At 27.7% G+C, this 13,981-nt stretch overlaps 1 protein-coding gene across 1 annotated transcript; it reads left to right on the top strand.

Moving 5' to 3' along the window:
* Positions 1–9,822: 9,822 nt before the first annotated feature.
* On the top strand, positions 9,823–10,497 carry LOC131176994 (uncharacterized). Its single transcript, XM_058142005.1, has 2 exons — positions 9,823–9,947; positions 10,101–10,497. The coding sequence occupies exons 1-2, from the start codon at positions 9,853–9,855 to the stop codon at positions 10,384–10,386; spliced, it is 381 nt and encodes a 126-aa protein (XP_057997988.1). The 5' UTR covers positions 9,823–9,852; the 3' UTR covers positions 10,387–10,497.
* The last annotated feature ends 3,484 nt before the right edge of the window (positions 10,498–13,981 follow it).

Genomic DNA, 13,981 nt, shown 5'->3' with positions numbered 1-13,981 from the left:
CTTTTAAATGGAATCGAAAATTACTTTTAATTAATATTTATTTTTTAATTACATTTATTCTTTATTTATATTTTTTTTAAAAAAAATATAAATATCTTAATTATATAGTCATGTATTGATAAAGCTTTCGAGTATTTTGGAGTGGATCTGGTTGATCTCCGGGTCTGTTGATACTATTTACAAGATAAGGAAAGGCCAGAAAGCCAAAGGGGTGTGTTTCCCTGTTGGCACTCAAATGACTAAGTGAGAATTATGATACTAAGTTAGCAATAAAGAGAATAGCATATAGAAAAGTGAGTTTGAATTTTTTTTTTTATCTTGAAGGAAAGGTGGTTTTATTTATTGACAATTAAGTCAATGAGAGAGTACCAAATGTTAGATTGGGTTACTAGCTCAATGGTAGCTTACGGCTTGAACGGCGTGTGTTCAAAGTTTGTCCCTAGTCACAAGCGTTCTGCCATTTCTGTAATAGCGGTTATGGTGTCAATAATGATAGTATTTGTTTTGGGTCTAGTACCATAGTTATTCAGCTATTAAATGTGCCTATCTCTGAGTTAATAAGTGACCATCAATCTTTTAGTAAAATAGTAGTCGTCTCTTTAAGAGCGGTTCTGAGGGGTATGAGTTGGATACCACTACCAGTTGGTAACCTTTTCAGGATGGTTGATGTGATTCTCCTTCGGATTTGGGGACACTCGCTAGACAGGACATTTTTAAGGGCCCGTTTTGTTCATAAAAAAATAACCTAAGAATAGGAATGAATTTTTTCGTGGTTATTTAGAAACTTTTTTTTTTGATTTTCCATTTTACAAATTAGAGTTTCATAATTAAGAGAATCACCGTTCTCCTTTTCAATATGAGAATCAAAATATAAGAATGGAAATGATTATCTTATTAGAGACTAAATACTTAATCTTATTCGTGTACTTATTAGAATGTTTTAATTTTTATATTTTCATATTATTAATTAAAAATTATAATTATAATTATAATAATTTAAATAATTATAATTACAATAATAATTAAAATATTATAGTAATTAAAATATTTTTATATTCTAAATAAATAATTAAAAATTATAATTATAATTATATTAGTTATATTAGTTATAATATAATAATTAAAGCAATTAATAAAAATAAAAATAAAAATTATAATAATATTAAAATATAAACTATTATTTTTATATTTTCATATAAATAATTAAAATTAAAAATTATAATCATAATTAATTATAATTAATTACAATAAAAAAGTAAAAATATAAATTTTATATTTTCATATAATTAATTAAAATAAAAAATTTTGAATATAAAAATATATTATTTTTATTTTTACTTATAATTAAATAAAATTGAAAAATTATAAATATAATTATAATTAATTAAAATTAAAAATTATTATTTTTTATTCCCATTTAATAATTAAAAAAGTAAAAACATAAAAATATAAAATAGTAATATTAAATTTATTTTTATGTGTAAAATATATTTAATTCTGATTTTACTACGCTAATCAATACTTTTCATAGTAAATTAAATATAAATAAAAATATATCATTTTTTCTATTCCGTTTGATTTCGATTTTAACACTGATTTCAGTGTGCGAATCAAATAAGTTTATCAACGTTGAAACATAGAAAGATAATATTTCTTCACTCTGGGATTGTTTTTTTGGCAAGAATTTTCTGAGAAATAATGTCTTTAGGATTTACTTTTCTTTTGGTCTTCCATCTCGTTTTTAAAACTAAAAAGAGAAATTAGGGTAAAAAGAGAGAGATGACAAAACAACCTTTTAAAACTAAAACTATTAAAGTAATTTTGTAAAATTATTATATTAATTACGTGAAATATTTATTTATATGGTTGACTTGAAACACATATGATTTACAAAACAATGCAATAGTCTAGTAAATAAGACACTATCAAATAATTGAAAACTTTATATATAATTTTTAGAATATCTTTTTTTTGATTGTGGGAGTAAATTATATTCAGTTTTCATTAATTTTAGTAATTAAAAATTTTAAATTCAATAGTAAAAGCTCTCCAAAATCACTATGATCACCCGCTACTGGAATTAAATAAAAATCAGCACATTGTATGGATTATGTATTTTATTTTAATAACATAATTTAATATATATTTTTTATATTTTATATTTTTATAAACATATTATTAAATTTTGTTAATGGTAAAATTTTTAATTAATTTTACTTAATTATATATAATTTTATTTTAAGTGTTGACAAATAAATAATTTGATTAATAAATTATATTTTTTATATTTTAAATTAGTTGACACAGTTGTAAACAAATAAAACCATAAATAAAATAAAAAAAAAACATGTCACATAATGATTTTTAAAGTATCATTATTAAAATTTATAGATTTTAATTATGATAAATTTTTTTAAAAATAAAATTTTAAATTTTATAACTAATTTTTATTGAATAATAATAATAATAATAATAATAATAATAATAATAATAATAATAATAATAATTCAATTTTTTCTTTTTGTTTTGAAAATTCATCTTTTTTCTAACTCAACAAAAAAATGAAATTAAAAATGATTGATTTTTTAGAGATGTATACAATATAATATATAAATAAAGTTTTACGATGTCTGAAATTATAAGTTTACAAATTTAAAAATTTTAAAATATGTAATAAAAAGAATATTAAATAATAATTATTTTTTATATTAAATAAGATTTTAATAATTAAAATATTATATTGGCCCCATGAGCTCAAAGGAGCATAGATTTTGATGATAACAAAACTCAATTAGAATCAAACTAACCTTGTTTTAAGTGTTGTGCTTCTTAAAGGATAAAAAAAAAGATTCATGGAGTTGATGATGAACTTGTGTTTTAAAGAAAGGTTGACATTTTAAGAATAACACAAGATGAATCAAAGACAAAGAAGAAAGAAAATGTTACCTTCCAAAGCTGCATTGAAGATCAAATATGAAGGTACATGTAGTATAGAAGTTAGTTTTAACTTTTAGGATCACTTGTGAAAAGAATTGAGGAGTAGAAGTCAATGATACTTATTTTTAATTCCTCAATTATTTTCTTTTAAATATCATCAATGACCTAAAGGCATTTGATTATGATTTGGTGTAAAGTTTTTCTGGTATGCTAATTGGTTTGCTAATTGTTTTGGTATGCTAACTGGTTTGCTACTTTTTCTGATATGCTAATTGTCTCAACTCCGCACAACATTGCAGAAAAAGATAAAATAACGGCTATTTTCTTGAAATTTGAAATTGTAACGTTCAAATGAGTTCTCAAACGGTCAAAAATGTTCCAAAGCTATAAATACACCTATCCTTGGCCATTTTGCACTTAATGAAAGTCTCTCTACTGTTCCTAACCTTTTAAGATCATTAAAGCTTTCATTCAAAGTGCTCAAATTATTTTTATTGCTCATCATTGGCTTACCTACTCATCTCTTCTTTATAGATTCTGTTATATTGAGTGAGATTGAGTTTTAAACACTTTCTTATCATTTATGAGAGGTCATTCAAGCACCTATTGAAGCTTGATTGTGAAAAGTGTTTGGGATAACACTTGGTAGAAGTGTGAAGCTGCTTGTAAAAGCTTTGATGGGAAGATTTGTAAAGGGCTTTTGTCTCTTGCCTTTAAAAGAGAAGATTAGTGGAGTGAAAATTCAAAGTGGGATCTTTGAGAGAGTGGACGTAGGCTAGTTGGGCCGAACCACTATAAAAATTCAGTGTTCAATTTTCTCAACCCTTACTCTTTATATTTATGCATTTTAATTTTCTGATTGAAGTGTTTTTTGCTGAGATGAAAATTGATACTGTTTATTGTTAACTCTGCTGCAAACTGAGAAAATTGATATACTATTGAATCTGCTGATATCTTATATAATTTGCTTATTGTTATATCGGTTGTCAACTAATATAATATATTTACTGCTCTGTTTGCTGTATTGTGATTTTATTTAGATTACTGAAATTCTTACTGAATGCTAATATATCTTGTTAGATCAGTATATTGAATGCTTATGAGCCAATCTTGTTTCAACTTATCAATTGAGCAGTATTGCACATATTTCACAGTAGAAAATTAGGTAGAACCAAGCTGCAATTTTTCAAAGGTTTTGAGTAAGAATCGAAAATTTGTTTTTAAAGTCCAATTCACCCTCCTCTTAGACATATTTTAGGACATCATGTTAATATTTTATAAAAAAAATATAAAAATAAATATAAAAAGAATATTCTGTCACATGATAAATTTTGAAGATTTTTAATAAATCAGGTGGCACGCTCTTATAAAGCCATTATTAAGAATTAGCTTGTTTTGCTTGGTTTTATTATTTTATAGTATATTTTATAGCTTTATTTTTTTTTTAAGCATGCTTGGTTTTACTTTAAATAATATGAAGTATTTTATAGTATATAAAATGTTAGGTGTTGATTTTCGTATAATCTGTATATTTCTTTTACATTTATTTTTAGAAATGTATTCGAATTTATTGACAGATGTGGATATAAAATTTCATTTTTATATGATTTTAAAGTATATTTTTATATTAATATATTAAAATTATTATTTTTCAATGAAATCAAACCATAAAGAAGTCTCCATTTTTACCAATTTGCTATTCAATAATGAAAAAAAAAACCTTATATAAACCTATTTTATTATGAATATAATATGTGGATCCTATCATATATACTATATTTTAAGTTCGATAAATATTTGCCATAACTCAACCTATCATAGATTTATGATACAATTATACGGGACCTATGTATTTAATAGGTGAGTTTTATCATATTTCATGTGTCTTTGGTTCATAATAAATCAAGTTTGGGTAAGAAAAATCCAATGATGTACCGTTCTATACATGAATTTTCATTCAATATGGCATTGCCAAGCAAACTGAACCTGGGGTAATTATCACACGTGGACACTTAATTTTATGAGTACTTCTATAAAAATCATTAAACTTTAATTTCTTTTATAAAATTTATTAAAGTTTAATTTGATTTCATAAAAATCATTGTAACTGAAAATTAAATTTTAGATTAGCTTATTCAGCTGTCAACTATTTTACAATAAAATTACCTAACTAGTAGTTACTAGTGAATAAAAAATAGAGAAAGGAGAAGGGTTTGATGGCGAGAAGGGTTGAAGATCAGTGAGTTTTATGAAAAAAATTAAAATTTAATAATTTTGTAAAAATATTTATAAAGTTAAGTGAACTTGTATGATGTTTACCCACTCAACCTATAGGTCATTAGAAGAAATTTTTATATGCACAAGACATGTAAAATATATAAAATTCATATATTTATGTCCTGGTTTGATAAGTTTTTATTGTTGGTCAAATAGCAAATATATCCATTCTAACACAATGTTTTTCAATATTAAACAAATGTCAACCTTCATAGTATTAAAAAAAAAAAGGTAAATACAAGTAAAAACCATGTGAGAAGCCAAAAACATTAACATTCAACTGAATTTAATGGGGAAATAAGAAAATAGAATACGTGCGAGAGGTTGCTTTGATCAAGATTTTTTTGGTCAAAGTTTTTTTTTTTTTTTTTGGATGAAGATGGCTGTTCATATTATTGACTTAGTCATTGAACTTGACTTCCAGTGTGAAGCAGTTATATATGCATATAAGTATTGGTTTTTGGAAGCCAAGAGGATTCATAATTTGCCTGAAAGAGCTCGAAAATTTCCTCAAAATTTCTCATGGCTTTTGTGGGTTCTAACAGCAGCTTCACTGTACCCATGACCATCTCACATTTCCCTACCTCCAAGCCCTACGTACCAGAGAAAACCTCTGGTCATGTAAGTTCGATCTTGCTATTGATTACTTGCTATTAATATTTTGTTATAGGAAAGATGTTTGCAATAACTTCCAAATTTTTTGATTACTTTCTTTAGTTTATTTTACATGTTAGAGAAATTAAAACTCATATTTCTCTTGCTTCTTTTGAATCAGAAAATGCAATGCAACAAAACGCTCAAAACCCAGCTCTGGAAAAACACCTCCACAAATCAATAGCGTAGTTATGGGAATTATGAAGAACACTGAATTTGGACGCGAAGTGGTTATTGATCCTATTAGCTTGAATTTTGCTAAAGATAATAAGAAAGGTGAAGTAGATTCTGCTGCTGCTGCTGCTTTGAAGACTAAAGCTACTGATTGATGCTTTTGTAGGATTTAGGAAGGATGGTTTTTCACCATCAATCTTCTTTAAATATTCATGCGGGTATTTTTCTTTTCTTAAACCTGGTATAGAATGTATGATTGAATATACTTATTAAATATATAAATTTTATATTTATATCTTGAATTAACGATAAACTATCTAGATAAGAATTTCTCAAAAATGATTTTTCTTATAAATCGGTGTAACAAAGCTAAGTTTTTTTTTTTAAGCAATAGAGTTGTATAAATATATTAGTATCAAATTCATAGAAAATAGTAAAATAAATAAAATAAAAAATAATTTTAAATTACATAAATTATAATTTTTTAAAATTATTACTTAATTTAAAATTTACATTTATAAGTAAAATGAAATATTAATTTCATTTTATTTTAATTTTAAAAATTTAATTTAATTTAATTGTATATTAATTATTTTGTTTGATTTTAATATTATGATTAATTTAATATGTTTTTTTAGAATATTTTTAAAAATGTGTTATTTAAAATTTATTTAAATACCTAATCAAGGACATTTTCATAAACATATAATATATAAATTAATCTTTTTTGAAAGCTGAGATAAGTTTATCCATCTATTTCTGGGAAGATATAAAATTATTATTGGAATATGACTACACGCATATATATAGAAGGCAAATGCTGACACATTCAGATTCAGTGGAAGGATATGAGAAAGTAAACAATGGGTGACTTGACCAATTTGGCTTTTCACATAAAATGTCTTTTAGTGCCAAAACCAGCTTCATTTCCACTACTATAAATGCTACATGGCTCAATGCCTGACCATTTCTTCTCATCCTCTTTAAGTACAAAGAAGCTAGTGGTTTAATTTTGTTTATTTTCCATTTGGTTCTTGGAAGAATGTGCAATTTTTGTAAGTATCCATTTATATAGACATAAATTTAAAGTGATTATGAATTTAAATTTATATGTTAAATAAATAAATATTAAATTTCAATTAAATTTAAATTTATTATCTTTTAAAATTCATTCATATTTATCCGTCATTAATCACTTAAATCACAAACTAATGCATTTGAAATTCATTCTTATTATTTTCCTTTTTTATTTTCCTTTTATCTTTCCTTAGAATTGGAGTAGTGGCTAGCTTTGAAGTGTGAGATTCCAACACTATCTTTTAAAGGGTAAATAGCATGCGATGGTCCATTTAAATTTTGATATTTTTTTTTGGCTTGCTACTATGGATTTAATATTTTTGCTAGCGCATGGTTCTATTTGGATTGCTTTTTTGCCAAGCTTTTTCAAATCTTGAATTTTAGCCTACTTTGATATTATGTAAAATTCTATGATCTAAAGAGTGTTGAGTTAGCAAGATTTAATTGTTAAGTTTAGGGTTATCTCAATTAAAATGGTTTAAACCAATTAGGTTGGCTCTCCTTTAGTTATATTCTCTTTCATTATTTTATAGCTTTTCGGTGTGAGATTTTAACACTGTGTTTGAATCAATAGAACTCGATCCATTAGATGAAAATTGCATTTTATATGAAATTCACAAATAAATTTAAGTCTAATTAAAAAAAAATTCTAAACCTTTTCCCTAAATTATAATTTAATCTAATTATTTTAATTTTGATAAGTTAAACTAAATTGAAACATTTTATTAAATTAAAAAAATACTTTACCAATTAATAAGTAAAATTATCTCTCTCTCAATTCTCTTTCCCCAGCTACCCACCTCCTATGGCCGCTTTCCCTCTGCCACATCCTCACACAAACCACTCTTTTCCTTTATTGCCCTTACCCAGATAGTTAAGAAGAGAGGAGGAGATATTCTTGGGGTAATAAGAATAGATAGCAATTGTGAGGTTCTCTCTTTTGCATTTGTAATAACCATTCTCTCTTCATGTTTTTATAATTTAATATGGTGACTCACTTCAATATGGTGATAATGTGTATTTTTGTGCTACAATTCATAAATTGTCCATCCAGAAAAAAAAAATATATTGTCTATGCATTCCTTGTAAAGTTAATCTCTAATCTCTCATGATATAATCAATTAATAATGCAGATGCATCTTATAAATGACTCATATTATTGAGTTAGACTTTAATTTTGTTTATTTGCTATTTGGGTTAATCATACCATTGAGTTAGATTTTATTAATTTACAACAACAATTAATCTTAGTATCAAATTAATTAGTTGGTGTTGGTTATAAATTTTTTTTTTCATTCAGTTTTGTAGATATCAGATTCACTTCAATATTCAAAATTTATAAATCATGTGACACTACTTTCTTCTAGGTCACTTTCGATTTTTCCTTTCTCCCTTTCTCTTCTCACTCATTTCTCTACTAATTTATCACACACTTCTTTATAATGCATAAGGTGTGAAGTTGATCATGATTATGGTCTAAGATTATTTAGACATCTGAAGTACATATATTTCATTTCACATGGTTCTCAGTGGTCGAGAACATTTCTGTCAGCATTCAAAAGAATACATTTAAACATTCATAATCATATGTAGTTAAATGGTTAGACAACAAATCCTATCAATAAATCCTCCTATTTTAGTTCAACAACTTGTAATTAAACATTTAACAAATAGTTAATTTATCATTGCTTTGATTAGGACAGCCTATCAGAATCAAAGAATATTATTTGTTTTTATATCACTAATCAAATAAATAAATAAAAAAACCCCACGTGATTCAGCTTTGAAATTCAACTACATGAAAAGGATAAATGAGAGCAAACCGAGGATGACTTAATTAATTAAAATAGTGGCATGATTGATTGAAATTTTCTACTGAAGCTTCAGAATGTGCCTATAAATATGTCCTCTGAATTCATTACTAATCACATTGTAAACTAAACTCAGAGCTTACTGAGAAAACAAGAGAGAAATTTCACTCTTTCCTCCTCATGGCTCTAGCGGGTAGCAGTTTCTTGCCACAGCAGACCATGCTCCATATGCCCAACCTTAAGCCACTTCAAAGAAAATTCTCTATCCTGTGGGTGACAATCTTCCTCTAATGCCTCCTTTTCTTCTTCTTCTTCTTCTTCTTCCTCTACCAAACTTGTGAGCCGTTAAGAGAAATTCATACACAGAATTTCGATCAATAGTAGATATGGAAAACATAATCCTTTATTTGAAATTTAAAATTTTATAAAAATTTAATTTAATTAATTTTTTTTATCCATTCTTATATTTAAATTGAACAAATTCAATTATTTATAGCTTAAAAAAATTTTATTTTCAAAAAAAATAAAAAATAATTATAAGATAATTCATTTGAATTTTTTTCTAAAAAATAATTTATTTAAAAGCGAAGCCAATATATAGTAGGAACTTTTATATCTTGATCTTTGACAGATAAGTTTTCCCCCCTAGTCAAATAGCAAATGTATCCACTCAAACACACTGTTTTTCAATATTAAACAAACGTCAACCTTCAGAGTATTAAAAAAAAAAGTAAAATACAAGTAAAAACCATGCGAGAATGGGAAAATAAGAAAATAGAGTGCATGCAGGAGGTTGACTTTGATCAAGATGGCTGTTCATATGATTGACTTAGTCATTGAACTTGACTTCTAGCGAAGTAGTTATGCATATAAATGTTGGTTTTTGGAAGCCATTTGCATGTAAGAGCTCGAAAATTTCCTCATGGCGTTTTTGGGCTCCAACAACAGCAGCTTCATGCCCATGACCATCTCAAAATTTCCTACCTCCAACCCCTGCCAGATTAAACCTCTGATCATGTAAGTTCGATCTTGCTAGCGATTAATCTTTTTCGATCTTGCTAGCGATTAATCTTTCGTTACAGGAAAGATGGATGCATTATTTTCTTACAATTTGTTTCTTTACACTCTTTAGTGTGTTAACTTCATATTTCTTTCTTTCTTTTGAATCAGAAAATGCGATGCAAGAGAAAGCTCAAAACCCAGCTCTGGAAAAACTACACAAATCGATGGTATAGTTATCAGATTTAAGAGCAAAGCTACAGCACGAAAACGCTCAAAACCTAGCTCTGGAAAAACACCTCCACAAATCAATAGCGTAGTTATGGGAATTATGAAGAGCACTGAATTTGGACACGAAGTCGTTATTGATCCTATTAGCTTGAATTTTGATAAAGATAATAAGAAAGTTGAAGTAGATGCTGCTGCTGCTGCTTTGAAGAATAAAGCTACTGAGTGATGGTTTTATAGGGTTTAGGATGGTTTTCACCTTCAATCTTCGTAATATTCATGCGTGTATCTTTTTTTGTAACATAGAATTACAGTAACATAAAATTAAAACACATACATTTTTTTTGCTTAAACCTTATAGATCAAAGATATAAAATGTATTGTAATGCCCTCACCGTAGGTAGTCCATACATTCTACTATTACAGTAACTAATGTCTGTTCAGACAGTCAGAATGTCTAAAACTATACTTAAACTATAGTGAAGAGACCTAAATTAATGAAATAAATATAAAGAAAAATTTAATAAATATAGAAAATAATTTTGGGACCCAATTTTAAGGTTTATTTAGGTAAAAATGACATTAAAGATGTTAAAGAAAAGTTAGAGAAAATAAAATAAAATTTAGAGAATTTGTTAATTCATATAAAAATAATAAAAATAACCCGATATGCACCCCGAACGATATTTTGGTCATTTCACCTTCCAAAGGTGAATTTTGACCTAAATGTCAAATTAAAAATTGAGAGAATAAAATAAATAACATAAATTAAAAATTCATGAGATGAATTGGAAAATGAGAAAAGAAAAGAAAAGAAAAGAAAAGAAAAGAAAAAGGCTTATGAAATTTAAAAAAAAAAAATTGAAGTACACATAAATGTATATATATAAATACCCACAAGAGACAAAACCCCACCAACCATCTTCTTCTTTCTCTTCTCTCTCTCTCCTTACCATCTCCCTTGGTCTCTCCCTCCCCACAATTGTTATCAAGCTTAAAACTTGATTTCCTCTGCATTTACCCATCAAAACCCATAGCTCTCTTCATAAATAATTCTCCCCACTCCATAAGGAAGCTTTAGATATTCATTTGAAGAAGAGAAATTGAAGTTTACAAGTTGGGTCACAAGGTAAGTGCAAAAATACCACTCCATCTCTTCTTTAAATCTTGTAAGAATGATGAGATGAGTGAGTATTCCATGAAAATGAAAACAAATAAAAAGGAATTGAAGAACCCTAATTTTGGCAGCCATGAATCTTGTGAGGTTTGCTATTTTTAAATGATGAAAAATGGTTCCATAAGGATGTTTAAATAGTTGATATGATAAGAAGTGTAAAAGAGTTGAGTTTGTGTAAATTGGGTGATTGGAATTAGGGTTTATGTATATGATATGGAGACTTTATGTAAATGCTTGAAATTAACTTGATTGAGTTGAGATTGTTGCTCATAGAAGTGCTATGCATCCCAATTGAAGTAAGGAAGATGGAGGAAATTGAAATTGGAAGTGCTTATTTTCTGCTGGTTTTGGGACTCAATGAGTCCAGCATGAGTTTTGAACTATAACTGAAAATATATGACTCCAATTGTCATGAGGCTAATTGAAGGTGAAACTAGGCCCAAAATAGCCCATTTTCCATGAAGAAACTATGCCCAAATTCTATACAAAACTAGACCTAAATACTGCTCAAATTCGGATTACCCTGCACCAAACCAAGAAAATGACTAATTGGTCATAACTCCCTATACACTGGTCTAAATGATCTGAATTTGATACCATTGGAAAGCTTAGATATAGGGCTACAATTTTCATGAAGACCATTGAACCCAAAAATGCCAAAAACCAAACCAAATTGCGGGCCCACTTTGGGTCACAAAACTATCCAGAATTAGGTTACCCAGAAACTGCTGGACCTAACCTCACCAGACCAGTTTTGGCAAAATGACCATAACTTGGTCTACAAGAACTCAAATTTGATGAAACTAGTGGCAAAATGTCCACAAGACACAGACCTACAAAATTGGTGTTTTGACCAAAATCCAGAAAACAAGAGAACTAGGTTAAACAGTTAGAATAAATCACTGCATCAAAACCTGCAATCTGATCAAACTTCACTTGACCCCAGAACAGTATTTTAGTCATAACTCCCACTAGAAAAATCTAATTGAGATGAGCCATACCTTTCCAGAAACCTAAGAAATAGGGCTACAACTTTATTTTAGGAAACTTCCTCAATTAATGAATTTAAGAATCTCAAAATGTGACCTGTAGTCACTATCCTAAACTGAGCACCTGTTGACACAGGGTACATGAACCCAAGTTAGTTAATTAGCTATAAATAATTCCAAAACACTTGAAAAACTGTGATACAAATTTTTCAATGATCATAAGAAATAGGGCAACAATTTTTATGAAGATCACCATGCCTAAAAGTGACTACAACCTATTCCATTAATTAGGTAAAGTTTAAGTTTAACAGCTGCCTAATTAAGGAACCAGAATCTGGGAATGAGTCAGTTATGGTTATCCGACCATAACTTGAGTTCTAAAAATCAAATTGACATGATTCAAAAGGGAAAATAAAGATAAGACATAGAGGAACAACTTCCATGAAGGAAGTGTGGCCAAACAGTGGCTACAAACTGATCATATGGATAGGTAAAAGTAAGACACAAAAACTGAAACCAAAGAAAGGTCCATGAGATAAATTATCTTATGGTAGGAATTTAACCCTAACAAGCCATTAAACACTAAACCACATGAAAGGGTATGTGGGACCTATTTTCCCACTATAAAGTGATATGTACATTTCAAAAAAAATAAGTAATAATGTGTAATTGCTCAACGTGATATGTAAAGTCAAAACAGTGAAACTGAACCTAAAGAAAGGTTCTTGAATTAAATTGTTTTTAGTAAGAACTTATCCCTAATAAGTCTCTACATGCTAAATTACATGAAATAGGTATGTGGGACCTACTTTTCCACTACAAGGTGACATGAAATTAGTTGATACATAAAATATAAATTTACCTAAATGGTTTGCTAAACACATAAGTCATAGGAAAATATACTTGGAAACTATGTTTCCATCATATATGAAATAACAATACTATAAATATGTATAGTACATGGCATAAAATAATGAGAGTGATAAATACATAAGTTATACGAATAAGTGCTTGAGATCTTTGTTCCCATTATAATAATATGGAAATGGTATAAAGCATAGGTAGTACATGAAGTGAAATAAAAATATGTTATGAACCCTTAATAGTACATAGCATGAAATAATAAAACTATAAGTGCTTAATAGTACTAATTTGCCCAAAGTATGCCTAGGCTTATATGTATATAGTTGGATCGATTGGTATACCAATTAGGGACCACAGATAGCAGTACTGCTTACAGAGCAAATCATGAACTGACAATATATGTCTGATATGATTGTTCTACAGGCTATATGCCTACCCATTAGCCATTGTGCCTAACCTTATTTCTGGCTTTACAAGCCTGACAGCAGGCCTCGTGCCTGACAGCAGGTCTCGTGCCTGACAGCTGGCCTCGTGCCTGACAGATGTATACAGGGTAGACATATGGCTGTCTAACCTGTATACTCCCGTGTATCCAGCATTATAGTTTGTTATAGGTTACTTGGGCACAAATATACAGATATAACATGAAATACACCGATATGATATAAAATACATTGATACAATTCCAAAGACTCTAATATGAGTTTAAAAAGCCAGAGAATGAAATTAATACCCAGAAAAGATACTGATAATTAATTTATTTTCAAAGTACAGAAAAGTTATAAATGACTTAG

Source organism: Hevea brasiliensis, unplaced genomic scaffold, assembly GCF_030052815.1.
Source record: "Hevea brasiliensis isolate MT/VB/25A 57/8 unplaced genomic scaffold, ASM3005281v1 Scaf303, whole genome shotgun sequence".
NCBI lineage: Eukaryota > Viridiplantae > Streptophyta > Magnoliopsida > Malpighiales > Euphorbiaceae > Hevea > Hevea brasiliensis.
This window is presented reverse-complemented; position numbering and strand designations above follow the sequence as displayed.

Bases quoted from the DNA above. Each gene is read 5' to 3' on its own strand.
- LOC131176994 (XM_058142005.1), top strand. From the start codon at position 9,853: ATGGCGTTTTTGGGCTCCAACAACAGCAGCTTCATGCCCATGACCATC. The intron at 9,948-10,100 runs GTAAGTTCGATC...CTTTTGAATCAG, and splicing joins CAGATTAAACCTCTGATCAT to AAAATGCGATGCAAGAGAAA.